The sequence below is a fragment of the Eubalaena glacialis genome, chromosome 8 (genome assembly GCF_028564815.1).
Source record: "Eubalaena glacialis isolate mEubGla1 chromosome 8, mEubGla1.1.hap2.+ XY, whole genome shotgun sequence".
Classification (NCBI taxonomy): domain Eukaryota; kingdom Metazoa; phylum Chordata; class Mammalia; order Artiodactyla; family Balaenidae; genus Eubalaena; species Eubalaena glacialis.
In genome coordinates, this window is record NC_083723.1 from 7,024,692 (window position 1) to 7,044,289 (window position 19,598).

A 19,598-nucleotide genomic window follows, 5' to 3' on the forward strand; every position below is an offset into this window, starting at 1 on the left:
CTCTTTTCACTCCCCCTACTTCCCATGGAACACATACTCTGTACAAATTATTCCTGACATCTTTCAATGTCCCCTTCAAAATGGTAAAAACCCATTAATTCAAACTGCATTAATTGGGAAGATGGTATAACTCAGGAGATGACTTTTGCACTTGCTAAGAAGAAAGTGTCATATATACTATTTACGTGAAGTACCTTTGACCCACTTATGAGAAATCCGTAAGAACTATGGCACTTTTTTTTAGGTGCAAACGGTGCTACTGATTAATCTTTGATATTCGTTAACATTTCTACCTGAAAATATGAAGTTTGCCAGAAGTTTAGATGGCACAGGTGCTGGCGAAGAAAAGCTTTATGAAGATTCTAAATTCAGAATCTACTAATTCAGACGGTTCTTTCCCCGTGAGCTTTAGAAACCGAGTTTTGGGTGTTTGCTGGTCCCGAGCCCTATGGGGTGTGGGGGGGCTGCAGGATGACATCACTCATCCATGACAGCTCTGCTGTCCGTGTGGAAATCCTGTCACTTCCTCACCCCCTCCACACTCATGCATACAGCTCTTGAAAGCCCCGGACCCCTCGGGAAGTCTCCACAGGTTTGAAAAGGTCCCTCCTTCCAGCCTGGCCAGCAGACATCGCAAGTGTCACGTGCGGAGGGCGTGCCTCAAACGCGTGGAGACACTCCGGGGAGCCACACAAATTCACATGAAAAGCATGACTGAACTCTGAGTTACTTTTTAAATGATGTGCTTTCTTAATCAGCAGATGAAAGTATGATCGCTATAGGGATAAGTCCAAGTGATACCTCAGTGCAAAACAGGCGACACAGCAGGCTCCTATACTGAAGGAAGTTGGAAACCCTGCCCTGGGGCTCGAAGTCCGCCCTCCTTTCTCCTTTCCGAGCTGGCTGCGCCGTATTCCACTTTCTGAGCGAGCCCTAAATGACGTCATGCTATCAGAACATACGGGAAATGTGTGAAATGCCACCGTAACAAGCCTCACCCCCTTGCGTGTCCACCTCGTTCCAGGCCCAGGATTCCGTCCATCGCCACCGGGATCGTGGGCGCCCTGCTGCTGGCGGTGGTGCTGGCCCTGGGCGTCGGCCTCTTTCTGCGCAGGCGCCGCATCGTCCGCAAGCGCACGCTGCGCCGGCTGCTGCAGGAGCGCGAGGTGAGCGCCCGCGCGAGGGGGCGGGGAGGCGCGGCAGCCCGAAGGTTGCGTTTCAAAGATGTATTACTGTGCTCTGTTTATCGCGAGGAAAAAGTCGGAAGCATCTCTGAATGTCCGGTTATAAGCAACTACATGCACATGTTAGTACTTGTATCCGGGGGAATGCAGCTGTGTCTAGGGTAAGTCCCACGGCCGGTTACCAAGCCGGGGCGCCCGCTGCCCACGTGGGGTGGGCGCTCGGGCCGGCCAAGGGGAAGGCTGGTGCGCAGAACTGTAAACTCACGAGGTGTTACTTTGGAAAATGCCATTGTCCACACCAGCGGCTGCTCCCTTTGGAGCCACGTTTGTGACCGTGTTGTCCGTGATTCCTCAGCCGGCATCCGTGTCTGACAACGTGTCAGAAGCCAGAGGCCCTGGGAAGAGGGACCCACCGCAGCTACAGCATCACGGCTGTGAGGGGCCCGACCGGTTAGCAGAGGGACCACCACAGAACACTGTCCTTCCCCAAGTGTTCTCGGCCCGGACACAGAAATAGAAATTGCACTTATTGCAAAGGAGCTGTTCTGTTCAAGGATGCCTTTTTGGCGGGGGGGGGGGGGGGGGGGGCGGGGGTCAGTCCCTGTTCCTTCCGAGTGTCTCACCAAGTTCCTTAGAACAGGCGTCCCTGTCTCCGGAGTGAGAGCCGCGAGTTCTGTCCCCTGGTGTCTGGACCTGCCACGCCTCTCCCCGGCCCGGCGGGCATCGTCTCTTCCTCTTGTCTCTCACAGCTTGTCGAGCCTCTGACGCCCAGCGGAGAAGCTCCCAACCAAGCTCTCTTGAGGATCTTAAAGGAGACGGAATTGAAAAAGGTCAAGGTGCTGGGCTCCGGAGCATTCGGCACGGTGTACAAGGTGAGCCCCCCCCCCCCGGGGGGGAACCAGGCGCCTTCCACTGTGGTCTTTATCGTGGTCACGTGCTCTTTGTGTCACTGAGGGTTTAGGAAATTCCAATGTTTTTCTCAAGTTGTCTAGAGGAAATCTTTTATGATCACAGTGACAAGTAAGTGGTCCGGTGAGGTCTGTACACAGGCACAGACATTTTCAGGAGGACAGTGTGAGCTTTCCGAGGGGTGGGTGGCACAAGTCAGTCTGAAAGAGGGTTGCCTGTCACGGCCCAGCAGCATCTGAATAAAGCCCAGCTCAGAACAGCTTCCTGTTCATTTCTTTTTCCTACATCCCTATTGCATAGTCTGATTTCAGTTAGGCCTAGACCCAGAATCTCAGAATTCTGGACAAAATGACTCACACTGACTGTGTAACTGGCACGAGCTTAGGGGTTTTGTCTAACTACTCTGATTTCTGGAACATGATAGCTAAAGAGCTGCTGAGCTATCGTGACTCCCAGCACCGGTGGCCTTGGGTGCAGAGCTGCGCTCGAGCCCCTCGCCCTTTGGGGTGGGGTCACTAATGATGCCCAGCCGGCCTAGGAGCCGCATCTTACGTGTATGATGATTGCCAGCCAATGTCTTCCCCTGTCTTTGTCACAGGGACTCTGGATACCAGAAGGCGAGAAGGTTAAAATTCCTGTGGCTATCAAGGAATTAAGAGAAGCCACATCTCCAAAAGCCAACAAGGAAATTCTTGATGTGAGTTTCTGCTTTATTCTCTAGCTATCTGCACGCCTGGAAGCCAGAAGCCACCTTTTTTCGTGATTGGCAGCACATTGCTCTGTTTTAGACTTTGTCATCACCGCATTCTAAATGGTCACTTTTCCTGTCTTTTTTTCCTTCTGGCTATAGTTGGTATAATCCTCTCTCGTAGAGAAGACTCACTCTTCCATTCTCTTATTGGCCCCCGAAAGTATGGAAGCCTGCGGTCCCTGGGCATCCACCAGGGGCCGTCCCCGTGCTAGTGGCTTTACCCCTGCCGTCTCAGTGACCGCCCCTGGCGGGCCTGTGCTGCTCTAGGTGTTGTGCCCCCCAAGCCTTCAGTGAAGGAACGGAGGCATGAAGCAGCCTGATGCTCAGGGTCGCGTGGCTGGGGTAGGTTTCCAGCACGTGGTTACTTCTGACTCTGAAATGCATGTTCGTTTTCTTCCACCAACTAGCTCATCTTTGAAATGGCTTTGTAAAGGTGCCTAGGATTAACAATATGATGCTCTATGAACTCTATAATCTGTTGCTCACCTTCTGTACTTTTTCTCAAAGTGATTTAAATGTTATTTCTAGCATCCGCTGATTGCTACTTTATGGAGTCTTTGAAATACTCCACAAGATTATTGTTGCATGTTTTTACTTGCGATTCTCTTGAACGTTTTCCACCTTCCCTGGACCCTCACTAGCCGATGAGGGAGCTGCACGGTCTTAGAAAGAGGCTGGATGCAGGAGGGGCCAGCCTGGAGCTGGGCAGAGCCCTCTGCAGGTAGAAGCTCAGGAAGCTCCGGTGGACGCACCCTTGGGGTCCCGGGCTAACGGCGCTGGCCTCCGCTTGCTGGGGTGGATGTGGGTTTCTCTTGCTCTTGTCCCAAAGCAGAGCCAGTGAAAGAGGAGCTGGAGGGGCTCAGTGGTGAATTAGGGAAACAGTCAATGAAAAAGGAAAACGACTGCCTTTACTGAGTCAAAAATCTAGAGAACTTCGTTCGTGTTACAGCCACGAAGGACAAAGGTCGGATATAACATTTCCCCACTCTTGTATCTAACCCACAGAATATACAGTAAGCAAAGCAAACATGGGCCTTTTTAAAAAAGCCTTCAGACAGTGAGCTTCCCAGGAGCGCACTCTCTCCAACCCCATTTTCTCCAGGCAGCCTCCTCTCCTTTCATCGCAGCAGGAAAGTCCCACCCCAGTATTTCCTACATGAAGGATGATGTATTAACACAGTGCAACAGAAAGTCTCACACACCGATGATAGCTTACCAAGCAAAGTTATCTTTCATTTTAACAGTTTACAGATTAACGTACAGTCTGTTAACGTAGGGTCGACTCCTATTTCCATAACCGCAAGAAGTACAGCAAACAAGTGATTTGTGAAGTCTCTTCACTTTCAACCTCTAGGTCCTTCTCCTACACCGTTAAAAAGAAAATCTTTTTTGCAGAATTTGCTTCCTTAATTCATTTGTTACTCATTTAAGACATTCTAATAACTTTCACAAAATGGTGTTGAGATGTGAATTTTAACACTATTCACTATGCAGAGTAAGGGCGATTTTGAAGACAGTAGCTATACTTTGGGAAAGAAGTAGCTTCACTGAGAAGGGCCCTCCAGGAACCCTAAAACGGGAGGAAATCTGCTTTCGTGGGCCAGAGTTGGGGTGGAAGATAGAGAAAGGAAAGACTGACAAGGTAAAAAAAAAGAAGTTTAAAGTCCCATTTCGCCTCTCGTGCTGTCTCTGTCCTGCTCTCCTTCTCTCCCTGCGTCCCGCCCCTGGTTTCTTTTTTCTGCTCTAACACCCGTCCTGTGGCTGTAACCAGAGGGATGGCAGCCCGAGGCCTTCCGCCTGCTTTTCCCGAAGCTCCCCCTGCCCCACGCGCACAGGGAGCCTGTCCTCGCAGCGTGGGCGCGGCCGTGGGGAGCCCCTGAGGGAAGGGAAAGCCAGTGATTTGAGGGCCAGTTTCAACAGTGAGTTAAAGGGCGAGTTAATTCTGTAACAGGCAGCCCAGGGGGCTGAGCGTGGGCTTTGAAACACTCACACGCACTTGTAAATGGCTCCAGCAACCCGTACTCTTATTCCCCTGCCCAGGCCAGCACTGAGGTACAGCACACACACCCACCCTCTAGCCCTGGCGCACGCTGCGGTCAGTGGTGGCTTAGTTACTGGGACACTTTCAGAAATATTCTTAAAGTGAAGCGTCTGCCTCTCCTGAAGGAGTTTAAAGTCTAGTGGAATCCTTTTTTCCCCAATCTTTGTGAACGTAAACTAGTTCACAGATGAGGGAGACGGCAAGAAGGAAGGCCCCCCAAATTTCAACGGTTGGACAAAATAATAGACTTTCAAGGTCACCGAGCCTCAGAGGCCCTCCTGCCACGTGACTCTGACCTCAGCCTTGGGAGCCTCCGAGCGTGGGCTCTGCCTGCCAGTCTGCACGCCCGGCGGGGGTGGCCGATCGGAGATGGCTGGGCAATACCAAGCGTTCTTGCCATAGGTCACGGTGCACCTTTGAGATTCCAAGGAAAACAAAGCTAAGAACAAAGCTCACGTTAGCTCCTGCATACACTGAACAGGACGCACGACCAGACGGCATCCCCATTGTGCCTGGGCTTCGGGGTGCAGAAATCTGTGGCTGTACCAGATTTTAAGAGGAGCGGGGACCTGGCAGGGCTCCAGGCTCTGTGTGGCCGGACACCCACGCCCATGCTCTGCTCCCTGAGCCCCAGGTCAACTCCTCACGGCCCACAGCAGATGGGCCACTCAGACTGCTCTGATCTGCAGATTTTTCTCCCCTCTAAAATGAATACAACATGTTTCCAAGTCTCAACCAGATCTTAAGAAAATAAGAACAGCCAGAGGATTTCTTTGGTGTTATGGTTGTACAGTTTCCCAGACTGGGGGAGAGACGTGATTTGTGCTTTTCTGGCGATCGCATGGCCTACTGATGTTTCCATAGACTTTCCAGTTTAAATTTAGGGCAGGCAACGGAACGAGAATGCAAAACAGATTTATATACGTGCTCTTTCTGTGTCATAAGTTCTAGAGCTTTCTGGTAGCCCATCTGCCGGAGCACTCAACAAGGCCTCACGGCGCATGGGGTAAGCAGGAGAGGACCAGGAGGGCCCGGGTCGGGGGAGACCCGGGTGTGGGCCCTGCCCTGACATAAGAAATGCGGTCTCTGGTTGTCATTCACTGGGCCTCAGTTTCCTCTTCAGACAAATAATGGCTTGAGAAGAAACCACTTGCAGGCCTTTTCCAGTTCTAACTTTTTATCAGTAGCCCTTCTCAAAGGTGAAGAGCTGTCAGAAGGTCCATAGTATTAAACACCTGCTCTGCTGTTGTGATGCTGCGTTTACAACACAGACGAGGAGAAAGGCCAACTGCCCGTGAGAGCAGGGCGTCTCCACTTAGGGCAGCGTCCAGACGGACGGTGCTTCTGCAGTGGATGTCAGAGCTGTGGGTTTCTTTCCGTAGTGGACGTGGCATGGTCTCTGTGTCATATGATTTCAGTGTCTTTCAGCCGTGGTGTTCCTGAGGCAGCTCTGTGCCTAGAGATGTGTTGGGCACCATGGGAGTGACGCAGCAGGAGCAGGTGTTGGGGAGGTGAGGTGATAAACAAGCCCCAGCTCCGTGCATCTCTCACGGCACACCTGCCCGGGCAAGGCCCAAGGACTGGCATCTCTGGCAAGTTAGCAGGCCGTACTCAGCCTGCTCCCCCGAGGGAAAAACTGCAAGATGCCAGGAGAGTTCAACTTAGATTGGGGTTCAGGGAGGCCCTCTGAGGAGGGGTCAGCCAGGGAAAGGAGAGGTGGAAGGGCATTCCAGACAAAGGCCCTCCCAGGTACAGGCAAGCAGAGGTGGGGAACAGAGGGCAGGAGGACCGGGGGTCTGTGGGAGGAGAGGCTTTGCAAGACCTGGAGGGCTTCCCAGGAACAGTGAGGCCGGGGGAGGGGTTCAGGCCAGAAACTGGTGCCGTCACGTTTGTGTTTAGGGATATGTGTGCGTGCCCCTCCACCTGTCTGTCACCACTGTCACCTCTGGCTCCTGCGGTGCATCCCCCAGCATCCCCCTCGCGTGCCTTCACCTGGCCCAGGCTGTGTTCCCTTCTGCACAGAGGGCCCACACCCCGAGCACAGCAGCGGTCAGATGGGGAAAGGCGCCTCGGAACTTTCTCTTGGAGACCAGGTGATCTGAATAAAATGTCCCCCCCCTTTGCATTCTAAAGGGAAAGAGTTGGAGTTTATTGGTGGAAATTGAGGATTCCCTGATTCTTAGTCAGACAAAAGCCAGGCCCAGTTGTGTGCATGGTTGTAAATGAAATCAGCTTCCTCCGCCCAAGGATAGCAGAAGGGTTCAAATAAAGTCCATGGCTGTGGGTCTGTGTCAGGCTTCCGCCACGGCAGCCTCCGAATTAGCAGGGGCGGGGCTGGGGGGAGTGGGTTCTGCAGAGCAGCAGGGATTTCCCTTCCCAAGGCTGAGGCGGGGCGACACAGACCCCCTCTTCAGGAGTGAATCCTGGGCCGCCAGCGGAGTCTGCGATCGCTGTAGGTGTGACGTCCTTCGTCCGGTTCAGAGCCCAAAGGGCTTCTCTGACGTGCATGGCAGCGGTGCCCGTGGCCCCGGCAGTGCCTGGGGGGGGGCTCCCCCTCTCTGCCCCCGGTGCTCTGTGGAGAGGTGAGGTCCCCCTCCCTCTCCCGACCCCCCAGAGCTCTCAGCATCTCCCACCACGGTGCCCACGGTCGGGGTTCCGGAGTCAGCGGGCAAGTCTTCACCAGGGTGTGGGCCCCAAGCACGGGTTCCCACCGGCCCTGACACCATTTGAAGCGGCGGCATCTTTGGCTTTGAGGTGGAGGTCTTCGTAAGGACTCGGCAACGCCCAAACTTGGAGACATCAGGTCTCGTTGTCACCCAGCGCTTTGCCGATGGCGAGCGCTGCCTGGGCCTCTGTGTGACGCAGAATCCGCACGTCTCCCATCAAGCAGCTGGCCACTCCACAGCCTCGCGTGCAGGAGAGCCTGCGGGAACGTCCACTGCACTAGACGTTTCACGGGCCCCCTTGTCCTCCACACGCGCGCATTTCCAAACTCAAAATCACGTTCGACTTCTGTACCCGGAAAGGGACAAAAGCCTGCCCATTCCGTTAGCCACGGCGGGGAGCCTTTCTGACGCGCCCTCTCCTCCGCTGCCCCCAGGAAGCCTACGTGATGGCCAGTGTGGACAACCCTCACGTGTGCCGCCTCCTGGGCATCTGCCTGACGTCCACGGTGCAGCTCGTCACGCAGCTCATGCCCTTCGGCTGCCTGCTGGATTATGTCCGTGAACACAAGGACAACATCGGCTCCCAGCACCTGCTCAACTGGTGCGTGCAGATCGCGAAGGTAAGCCAGACGAGGGTGCTCGCAGCAGGCGCCCGGCTCTGCAGGGAGGGCAGGCAGGGCCACGAGGCAGGGCTGGCGGCTGCCCTCGCTCGCCGCTCCGCCCTCGCCCCCCGGGATGCTGCGGTCCCTGGGGAGAGCCCCAGAGGCCGGCGGCAAGGGGGAGATAAAGACAGCCAGGAAGTTAATAATTACGTTCTCCATCCTAGGACAGCGCAGAGTGTGCCAAGAGGGCGTGTGTATGTGTGTGCACACGCGTGTACATGGCATGCACGCTTCTTTAGTTTGCATTAAATTGAATCAATTGTCTTTTGCATCAGATCGGTGCCTGTCCCACTGCACACTGAAAATCTAATTATTCAGCTACATTTGCACAATTTTCTCTGTACGGGGGGCTCTCAGTATGCGTGACATTAGTGTTCTCATTTCCCTGGCATTCTTTTTGTTGAATACTGTGGTAATTTGTAGCAGAGGGGGCGGTGTGGCTTTCACCCAGGCAGGACTTGATCACAAGGCCAGCAAACCAGGCCAGGGCTGTCAGGTGACAGAGTGGCCGGGCGGACAGACAGGTGCTGGCTCTGACGTGCGGTGGCAGGAGGTGAATAGATGTTTCTGCTGCTTCATGGGGCTCCGTACGCGTCCCCCTGTCGACAGGCTAGATCTGGAGCGAGGGAGGGGCCGAGGGGGCGGACAGTGGCCAGGTGGAGCTGAGGCCAGGAGCAGAGCGATGGGCCGGGTATTTAGCTGCTCAGATGGCCTCACAAGGACTGTTCTTCCATTTCAGATCTCTCTCTCTCAATGCCGGTAGTGCATCAGTTATCTGCAACCCAACTTGCTAAATTCTGTTCCTCCTGACAGTGGGTATACCTTTCACTCAGTGGAACGAATGGAATCTGTGGGCAGGCCCCGCCCTCAGCCCCGGGGCAGGTGTTGGGAGCGTGCAGGAACCAGGGAGGACAGGGCGCCCGTCGTGCCCCAGGCCCCATCCAGGTCCTGGTTGCTCGCCTCACCCAGGGCGGCAGCACCGTCGGTCCTGCAGATTTACTCCTGAGGATGCTCCGGACTTGCTCGCTCAACCCCCAGCAGGCGTAGAAGGTGACTTAAGACAGACGAAAACGTGTTCTGGGCTCCTCTCAGCCAGCAGCCGCCCGAGACGCTCGCTCCAGGACAGGCTTCTCTGGGGTCAGCAGTGCAGGGTCAGGCTGGCAGTGGGAGGCCGCCTCTGCCCTCTTCTTCCAGTGCCCGCCCGCCGGGGTCGCTGTCTCAGCCCCAGCCCCGGAGGCTCCGGCACCCGGCAGTGTGGGTGCGCCTCTCGGACCCCCGCCCATCGCGTGGTGCTCTCGGCATCTCATGGCCGTAACCCCGGTCACAGGGCAGAGGAGTCACGTGGCCGCTGCTAGTCAGTGGTCCTGGTAGAACCTGCGTGCCTCACGTGCTGTGGTCTCATGAAAAGGCTGGTTATTTCTGTGTCTGACAGTGTTAGTTTCCTAGGGCTGCCACCAAAAGGCACGACAAACTTAGTGGCTTACCACAACAGAAGCTCACTCACTCATAGTTCTGGAGGTCAGAAGTTCAAAATCAAGGTGTCAGAAGAGCCGCACCCCTCCCAAGGCTCTAGGGGAGAATCCTTCCTCCCTCCCCAGCTCTGGGGGCTCCAGGTCCCTCCCACCTCTGCCCCGGTCTTCACGTGGCCTCCTGCCCTATAGGCCTGAGTCCAGATCACCCTCTCTCTTAGCAGACACCGGTCATTCCTAAATCCAGGATGACTTCATCTCAAGGTCTTTAACCGATTAGATCTGCAAAACCCTATGTCTAAAGAAGGTCACATTCTGGGGTGCTGGGTAGGCATGAGATCTGGGAGGATGCTTTTCAGCCCAGAACAGAGGCTGGTGTCGGGGCAGAGGTCGTTAGCCCCAAGTAGGTCTCGCTGAATATGGCATTTTTCCTGGAGGTTTACTCGTGTCCTGACTCCCGTCCCCAGAAATTCTTCCTTAGTCTCTTCCCTGATTAGCTAAGGCAGGAAAATCACCAAAGCTATCCCCCACCACCCCAGGCAGCCTCTATCACCTTGCTTAACTCGCTTTATTTTTTAAAAACACATCTTGCTACCTGCGAAGACCTGGTTTATTTACTTGTTTAACTTGAAACTGGGCCCTGGCCCTGGCTGCTGCCCCGTCAGGCAGGGCATCCAGAACTCTGCACACCTGCCTGGGTGATGAGGCCCAGCTCACCAGAGGGTGCCCGGATATTTAGCATTCTGATTATCTTGTGTCAGTTGGCCGCTCCACAAAAGTGACTTCTTACGTGATGCGACACATAGCCTTGGCAAGTTCTGCCCGGTACGGAACCGGGCTTGTGACTCTGGGGGATTCACATCTCAATTCTGGCTTTTCTTAGGCGAGTTGTCTCTCTGTGGCCGCGGAAGGGCCTCTGCCGTCTGTCCTCCCGGCAGCGAGAACGGTGCTGGGCAGCCTCTGTGAGGTGCCCACTCGGGCCCCAGTAGGCACCCCATGCTCACCTCTCTGGTTTTTTCCCCATATTTCGACTAATTTAAGTTAGATTAGTGACGAAAATCTAAGCTGAAACATTGTCTTATTCTAGTTCTATATCGACTTTCTCTCCCTAGAGCAGCGTCTCCTATTTCCGGTCCCTCTCTCGTTCATGAGCTTTTCCCCTTCTCTCCTTGGCAGCCCTACATTCAGATCTGCCTGCTCACAAGTGTCTGCATAGATGGAAGTTTATTTGACCCCAAAAATCAGTCTTCTGCCAGCACGAGGAAGAAACAAACACCTGACCACGGCAGTGCCCACCACAGGGCGAGTTCAGCTCTGCCCGGGCCCTGGTCAGCCATGAGTTTCCAAAGTTCCTGAGTTGAGTTTCCAGGGCCTGCAAGTTTTCCAAGATAGTGCTCTATATAATATTACTCAGAATTTCACCTTGTTATTTCAATCCACTGCTCTGCCTGTTGAACTTTGTTTAGGTTCACTCACATCCAAAGTCGGTTCACGTTGCAGCTGTTAGATTTGTCTGCGATGGAGCTGCTTTCTATTTCACAAGAGAAACCTAAGCCACTGTACTTGAATAGCTGTGGCGATGCAGTGTCTGTCCTTGCAGGGAAAGGAAAATAATGGTTTCTTCAGCTGTAAAGAGAGAAATTTGCTCTTGGGTTAGTGACTGTTTACCTAAGTATTGAACAGTTTTCTCTGTAAAAGTTAGAAGTGAAACTACCCAGAAACACTTAGTGGCTGACCAGAAACTAAACCTGCTGGCGTTTTCAAGGTGGGATTTATTGACTTATAAATATCCTCCCTGATTCACAAAGGCACAGGCTCTCTTGGGAAGTTTTCCGGTATTGATGGAGAGCTGGGTACCATTACGTAGGTTTATTGTCCTGGCTAAACTGCTAAGACGACAAATAAAATTATATCACAGGCAAAAGAAAAAAAGAAGAACACAGAGGTGGCCTAGTGGGGAATCTTGCTGGGGTTGGGAAAGCAGAGGTGCCGTTCCACACAGGGTGAGAGTAGATTCTAGACTCAAGTCTCAGGAGGCCGTGGAGACGTCACCTGCTCCCTCATCACCGCTTCCTAAGCTCCTGGCTCAGGAAGGTACAGGGGGCTCTCACTCACGGGGAGTAACTTAGGTGCTTCGGAAAGTGTGTGCCTTCTTCCTGGCTGCATAAACCAGCTCGTAAATCCCAAAATAATTAGACGGGATAATAATGTAGTAAAATGTTAGAATCCAAAAGATGCTGTCTGTCATCAATTCAGTTTAGAGAACACCGCTGCCGTGCCAGGCTCATTCCTCTTAGAGCACCACAGAGCACATTACTGCCGAGTGCTGCATAAATCAGCTCTCTAGGCTGTGATTAATTTAACATTTTCACAAACCTTTGGGACCACAGAGCTTTCTTTCACCTAACCTGGATTAAGATCTCACAGAAGTGAGTTTTCAGAGAGACGATATACGTTTCAGATACCTGACCAGGCCCTGGTGAGATCTGAAGGTAGCTGGGGGCTGGGGTGGAGGGGTGGGTGGGTGGATGCTGTCAGAAGGAAACCGACCACAACTTCAGAAGCACCGAACTACGCCTAGTTCATTCTATAAGATGAAACTTAATAAGGATGAACTTCAGAAAACATGCCATTCGAAGGATGCATTTTTTAAGTAGACGGGATACTTAGTTTGGTCTAAATTCATCTGAAAAAGCCCCAGCGTTTTCACTGCTCACACATTTATAGGCGCTTTCAGGGCACGAGAGCAGCGAAGAGAAGACCCATCCAGGTGAGGAGAGGAAGGTGGTCCTGCCGATGACGTAGCAGAGCGTGCTGGCCCCTCGTGTCTGGGTCTAGGTGCCGTGTCATGACATCCACATCGACAAATTGTGGCCTGGTCGTGAGGGATGAGCAGGGGTGGGAGAGAATGAAAATCATGCTGGAAGAGGGGCCGGAAGAGGAGACGTTGTCCGTCAGCCTCGCGCAGCCTTCGGGGGCGGGGGGAGACGCTGACCGCTCTGTGCACAGCCTCCTGTCTGGGCCCAGGTGGCTCTGGCCCTCGTGCCCAGGTCTGCTCCCCCCACCCCCCGCCTGGCTTTCCTGTGCTCCAGATCAGGACTCCTGAAGGTGAGGTTCCAGGCAGCCCCCACCCCGCTGACTAACTGTGCAGCCTGAGGGTGGTGATTCAGCCTCCAGCCTCCAGCCTCCAGCCTCCAGCCTCCATCCACGCGATGGGAGAGGAAGACGCTTCCTAAGAGCTGATTCAGCTGCAGAGCAGGTACCTGCGTAAAACCCTGGGCAACAAGACCGCAGACAGGGACAGAGCCCCACAGCAGATCTGGTTACCAGATATTTCAGTTATTTGAATTATTTTTTTATTTATTCTCACATCGTTCCACAAGATTACAGTTGAACTTAATCAACCTAAATGATCACTTTACAGTATGTCACTATAAAGCCAAAAGTTGCTGTACTGTTAAAGCATATTCATCAACTTTTAGTCATTTCACTTGGTGATTTCTTGAGCATTTATCTGTCAGTGTCAGGTATCATGTGAAATATGTATATAAAGAAGACAAAATTTCCTGTCTCCCCAAACTTGCAAACAGGTGAGGAAAACAGATCCATACAGAGGTAACAATGCAGCAGGAAATGAGTGGGTCAGAGCAGGAGAGCTGAGGGACCAGACTCCCAGAGGCTGCTGTACAAGTCACACGGGGACAGCAAAGTGGGCTCAGTCGGCCAGCCAAGCGCCAGGTGCGGGGACGGCAGTGGTGAGGCGGCCACCCTGCACCCTCGGGAGCCTGGACGTGGCTGTGGTGCTGTGGACACGAGTGAGAGCCCGTCCCCGTCCTGGGGACCATCTGAGGGAGCAGTGAGAGGTGACCAAGAGACACTGAGGGCTGCTGAGGGATGAGGGGCAGGCCGGAGGGGAGGGGAGACCCCGCAGGAACCTGCAAGCGCGGCTTCATCACGAAAGCAAAGGGCGGCACGCGGGAATTTATTCACGATCAGACTTTGTTGGGAAGTGTAGCAGGACATGGCAGCAGCCTAATTCAAGGTCATGGCAAAAGGGGTAGAGAAGAGGGGATGGATTTGGCATTTAGGAGGAAATGATGACAATCACAGCACCAAGGGAGGACTCTCCCTGGGCACCGTCCTAAGTGCTCCATGTGGATTAACTCATTTAATCCTCTGAGTAGCCCGTTTTACATATGGGGGAGAGGGAGGCAAGGGGTGTTGAAGTAACTTGCCCAGATCTCAAGCTAGGAAGTAGCAAAATCAAGATTCCACCCCAGGGCTCCTTGCTTCCAAGTCTGTGCTTTTCCCCAGCACGTGATGTCACGGGTCAGAGTGGAGCCCACAGGCTGGTGAGCCTAGCAGGCCTCCCGTCCCTACACAGCAGGAGGTTGGTGCCTGGAATAGGAAATTCTGACACTTCCCTGCCTCTTCTGAGGGCAGGGGTTCAGTGGTGTGGACGCCATGCCTTGCTTTACTCTGCCAGAGCCCTCCGCCTACCCCTCCGTTTCCTATTCTGCCACCTCCGTAGTCACCAAGTCAGTGGCCGTCCCTGCTACCCACCACTTCCCCACATGGCGGTTAAGAAGTACACTAGAAATGCAGCTCGTTCCTGCCTCTCGCTCTGGGCTCCTGCTAAGAGTTGCAGGATGCTGCAGTGCCTGGGAATACGGTCCGTACATGTCACACCCAACCCAGGCCTCTCTTCTCCCCCGGGTGTTGTGCGAGGAAAGTCTTTCAAACCCTCGTGAAGCATCCCGTGTCTCCTGTGCATTCAGGTCCCAGGGCGGCTCTTCAGATCCCCTTTTAACCTCAGTATTGCAGCATCCATCCTAGCCGTCCTGTGTTAACTAGCAAAATAAATATGTTCCATTAAATTAAAGTGAGGCCCTCAGAAAAATCAGGGAACTGCGTTTCCAAGAGGCCCCACGAGGCTGACGCTGATATCGCTTCCTGCGGGTCTCTGTTTGGATTCTGAGAGTTCACCAGCGATGTCAGGGCTCTTATCTCTGGTGCTGGTTAAACTATAACTCTGCTGGGCCTAGAACTATAACTGAGATGGCCTTTCAAACTGCCATATTGTGTGGGACAGAGACCAAGGAATAAGAGTTTTATCTAAGTTCAAGTGAGTCTAATCTTGTCCCGAAATTATCTCTGATTTAAATCCCTCTAGCTGTGTGCTCCAGACACGTACTGCTCTTTCCTGCCCTTTCCCAAGCCTTCTCTGAAGGCTGGTGTTACGAGAAAACGTTGCAGTTTATTGCAGTTGCTCTGCTCCTTTAAAAAATCTGAGGTGGGGGGAGGGGCGGGGGTGGAGCCAGTTCCATTGTTAGAGTCCCATCCACCTGCCCTTGGGCACGCTCAGCGGCACAGGGCCAAGATGCTGGAGTGTGGCGTCCAAAGCAGTCTCTGGGTCAGCAGACAAGTCTCACTTGGAGGCCCCAGCAGGAAATTAAGGGCACCATCCCAGTGGTGGCCTCAGAGCCCTTGGTCTGTGAAGCAGCACCAGCCCAGGCTCTGGGCCCCTGGGTCAGCTGTCAAGGCTGTTGTGTGGTACCAGACCTCCCAGCACCGGGAGAGGCATCTTCGCAGGCGTGTTTGAAATGCCTGGTTCGGAACTGTCGGCCGCTATTATCATTCATTCATCCCTTCCTTCCTTCATCTTCAACAAGCTTTTGTAAAAAATGTATCCAGTGCACCAGATCCTCTGTTAGGCATATAAAGAGGCAGAAAGAAAGTTCACGACGATAGTTAAATGTAGCTGGAAATGCCCTCTGAAGTCCTCCTTGTGGGCTTAGTGAACCACAGGGGAGACGGATGCTGCTGAAAGGAGCCCTGTGAAGGGGGGGAGGTGCCAGGGAGTAGGAAGTCCTCCTCTGCCAGGAAGCCCTGCTTCTCTCTCCCTCTCCACGCTCCATCCCTAAGGAATGATTCCTAACCTGGAAGTGCTATTCCAGGGAAGCACCTGCCCACTTCCTCTTGAATAGACATGAGCCCATTAACCTTATTTGCCGGCACCTGAGACATCTTAGAAAGGAACCGTTTAAATCAAACAGCATCTTAAACATTCAGGAGCTTTCTAGATAATACAGTGGACACATGGGAATCTTTTTTTTTTTTCCCCAAGAGAAGAAAAACATTAAAGGCCTCAAAAATAGCCCTCAAAGACTAATTCCTGGTAGTGTCTTTGTAAGATCCTATTTTCCTGTGATGGCTAGTTTAACTCTAGAAAGAAAATTTGTAAACTTCGCTTTGATGTGACAAGTTAATTAGTAATTTTTACCTAATATCTATGCAAAAGGAAGCAATGAATTTGCCAGAAAATTTGGGATCTATCCTTATGTGCAGGTATTCCCTGCATTTGCACTAAAATGAAGAGAGCTACATGCAAAAAGCTCGAGGGTAATGCAGAGTTGGTTTCGCCCATTCATTTCCATTTTGTGCCCTTCGGTAAGCATGTCTGTGGTGCCTACCCTTCACTGGAGAGTTCATGAGTGTCAGCTGTAAAGGAGGCTGGAAATGTGGTCCACCTCCCTGGCTGGGGAGAGGAGAGGTGCCTTTGTGAGCAAGGAGGAGAACACATGGTTCCAGCCACACAGGCCATGTGCAGAACTTGACCCTCCGGCTTCTCCTGCCTGCCCGTGTGGCCCTGCACAGGGGCAGCGGCTGCCAAGCTCATGTCTACGGGTTAGAGCTTGTGAGGGTCCAAGGGAAGCTTGGCTCAGCTGGGCAGGCTTCAAGCCAGGAGTAGGGGCAGGAAGTGAGCCCACCTGTCAGGGGAGAAAGGGCAGGTGACAAAGACACCAAGGAGGCTGTGGACAAGGGCTAGAGGTGAGGGGTCACACAGCCCTTCGTAGCCGCGGTTCTGCATCTGCAGAATCAGCCAACCGTGGATCAAAAACATGTGGGAAGAAAATTCCAGAAAGCTCCAAAAAACAAAAGTTGAATTGGCTGGGCACAAACAACTGTTTACATAGCATTTACATTATGTTTACAAGTATGTACATTGTATGAGGTGTTATAAGTAATCGAGTGGTGATTTAAAGTATGCAAGAGGATGTGTGTAGGTTACAAACAAATACTTGCTCCATTTTTTATAAGGGACTTGAATATCTATGGATTTTGGTTAGGAGGGGTGGCAGGGAGAGGGGGTCCCAGAACCAGTCTCATGGGTACTAAGGGGTGACTGTACATCCGAGAATTCACTATGTGTCGGGCACTGTGCTGGGTACTTCTCAAGTATTCTATCTTTCTTTCTCTTCCAGCCTTGATTCTGGTTACAGCAGTTATGGAGGCATCCAGGGAGGGGGTAGGGAGTGGCACCTTGTATCAATAAAAGCAAATTCAATATCCATGTGATTTCAATTTAAAACAGAGAAAATAAAACAGGACCAAAACCTTCACTGGTAGTGAATCATATAAGATGGTCCAGGAAAGCGTGATGAGAGCCCTGGATCCTGGGGAGGTGGCGCCCCAGACGCGCTGGCACGGGGAAGGCGAGGCCAGGCAGGTGGGGTCGGCTGTCCGGAGCAGCGTGCAGCGTCTAACCAGGTCGCGGCCCGACGTCGGGGCTCCTGCTCTGTCACTGGCCTCTTCTATTTGTTTAACTGAGTTTGAAACTTGAGTAACTGGATGGCAATAAGTTAGTAAGTCAGCAGCTAGTTACGTCTTCATCTCTTCACCTTTTCATCCGTGGAGCAGATAGACTCTGGTCACTGATGTTACCAGGTGCAAGTCACTGTGTCCGTGGAGGGCAGTCCGTCCGCAGACAGGCTCCGGCTCAGAGGCTGTTGCGTACGTGACACTGCACCCTGCGCCGGGGCGCCCGCCCTCTGCCTGATCCCCGCTGTGCCCTCCAGGGGAGCCCGCTGAGCACCCACCCCTCACCACGTGGCCCGTGTTGCAGGGCATGAACTACCTGGAAGACCGGCGCTTGGTGCACCGAGACCTGGCGGCCAGGAATGTGCTGGTGAAGACGCCGCAGCACGTCAAGATCACGGATTTCGGGCTGGCCAAACTGCTGGGCGCCGAGGAGAAGGAGTACCACGCAGAAGGGGGCAAAGTAAGGAGCTGGCTTGTAGAAGGGCGAGCACTCCCCCGCCAGCAGGCTGACCAATGTGAGGGCCGTCCTCAGGACCTTCTGGGCTAGGTCACAGCTGCCACCAGCACCTGGGTCTAGCCAGGCCCTTCTGGCCCTGCAGCCAGAGCTGCCTGGGGAGCAGGATTTGCTGGGAAAGTGCGTAAAGATGTTTCTGACACATCCGGAAGCCAAAGGCAGTAAACGTGAGTTCAGCTCCATCTCTAGGTGACCGTTAGCCAAGGGTAGGTTTCAACCTCCCACTCCTGGGTAAAGCCCCTTCAGAAGAACAGCTGGGAGAGAAGCCCAGAAAGGGCCCGTGTTGTTGCAGCAGCTCCCGAGGGGCGCCGGCCACGGCGGCATTGGCTTCTTCCTCTCGGACGGGCCTGGGGCTTCTCCAGGGGCCTCTCCCAGCGGCGAGGGGTGCGGGTCTCCTGATAGGCCCTCCGGAACGCTCTGGATCAGCTGCTTCTCTCTTCGCTCTCACTGTGGCCCACGTGGCTCCAAGCAGCTAGCCCTGCAGACAGCCACAGACGCAGGGCACAGCCAGGGCCCCCAGCTGCCAGCACGTGCACCCAGCTCGGCAGAACAGCCCACAGACCCAAGGCCCTCAGCTCTGGGCCTAACAGAGGCCCTGTTCGCTACCAGACTAAAACCTCTCCCCCGGCTGGGAAGGAACACTGGGCCCGGGTTGGGCTGGGGGTGGCCCAGCTTCCTCACTTTTGTTGCTTGTAATGTATTCCAGTGTGATTTACTTTTTTTCAACAGAGGGAAGCTAATTGTTGTCTTATTACTTTTCTCTCTCATCATCCCAAGGTGCCTATCAAGTGGATGGCTTTGGAATCAATTTTACACCGAATTTACACCCACCAGAGTGATGTCTGGAGCTACGGTGAGTCGAAATCCTGAGGCTGATGAATCAGGGCTGAGGCTTCACTGGCTCGTGTTGTTGATGTACATGATACGCTCTGCCATCCAGGACAGTTACTAACAACCCCATAATCATCGCTGTCTGTCTGTTGTACTAGAAAATGTGAAAAAGGAAATTGACTCTAACTACCGTACCGAGTGTCACTGGAGAGAACAGGGAGCTTGTCAGGAGAGCGGGTAGCGGGAGGGAAAGAACTGCAGCCTAGGAGACGCCTGTACCCCAGAATCAAACCAAACGTGACCTCTTGCCCTGAATTTGAAGTGAACCAAAGGGAGATGACAAATCAGGTTTCGTGGGGAAGAGTTTCCCGGTAGAGAAATGTGGTTTTATGATGGACTGACTCGGGGGTTATGGTTTCATATAGTGAGTGGTCATCTTTGTGTGTCAGAGAGAATGGCTTCATGAAACGCACTGTGAGGGTGTGTTGGGGGGGAAATATGAGGAAAGGGAAATAGTTACTGTTTCCAGCTCTCGTGAAGGCCGTCTCGTCAGGGTCTGACTCTTCTTCCTTCCAATCCCACGCAGCCCTGTGCTTCATCCTCTGACGAGCTTCCCTGTCTTCAGACACACCTTTCACGCTCTCGCCTCGTTCTCTGTACAGAGCATTTCCTGAGTCCGCAAGGGCCTTGCCTTTCAGGAAGGCACTTCCACTGGCTGCCGTGCTGGGGTGCTTCCGCCTATGTTACTGCAGGCAGTCTCCCTGTCACCCAGAATCAGCCCAAAGGTTGCAGAACACCTGATCTGCATTGACCTGTGCATTATCAGCCTATCCCAGCTATCAACGCAACGGAGGTGAAGGGAAGGAGTCACCCACCTCCATAGAAACGTGTATTTGGGGAGAGCAATAGTAAAAAGGATCTCCAAGAGGAATTCAGTCATTATCACAAAAACAAAATCATTCAGGATAT

General features: G+C 53.2%; 1 protein-coding gene across 3 annotated transcripts in view; it reads left to right on the forward strand.

Moving 5' to 3' along the window:
• EGFR (epidermal growth factor receptor) overlaps positions 1–19,598 on the forward strand; it is a 195,010-nt gene that overhangs the window by 161,542 nt on the left and 13,870 nt on the right. For all 3 annotated transcript variants that reach the window (XM_061198320.1, XM_061198321.1, XM_061198322.1), the window contains exons 17-22: positions 1,025–1,166; positions 1,934–2,056; positions 2,692–2,790; positions 7,986–8,171; positions 17,589–17,744; positions 18,576–18,651. In XM_061198320.1, coding sequence (XP_061054303.1) covers positions 1,025–1,166; positions 1,934–2,056; positions 2,692–2,790; positions 7,986–8,171; positions 17,589–17,744; positions 18,576–18,651 — 782 coding nt within the window. The remainder of the gene's footprint in view (positions 1–1,024; positions 1,167–1,933; positions 2,057–2,691; positions 2,791–7,985; positions 8,172–17,588; positions 17,745–18,575; positions 18,652–19,598) is intronic.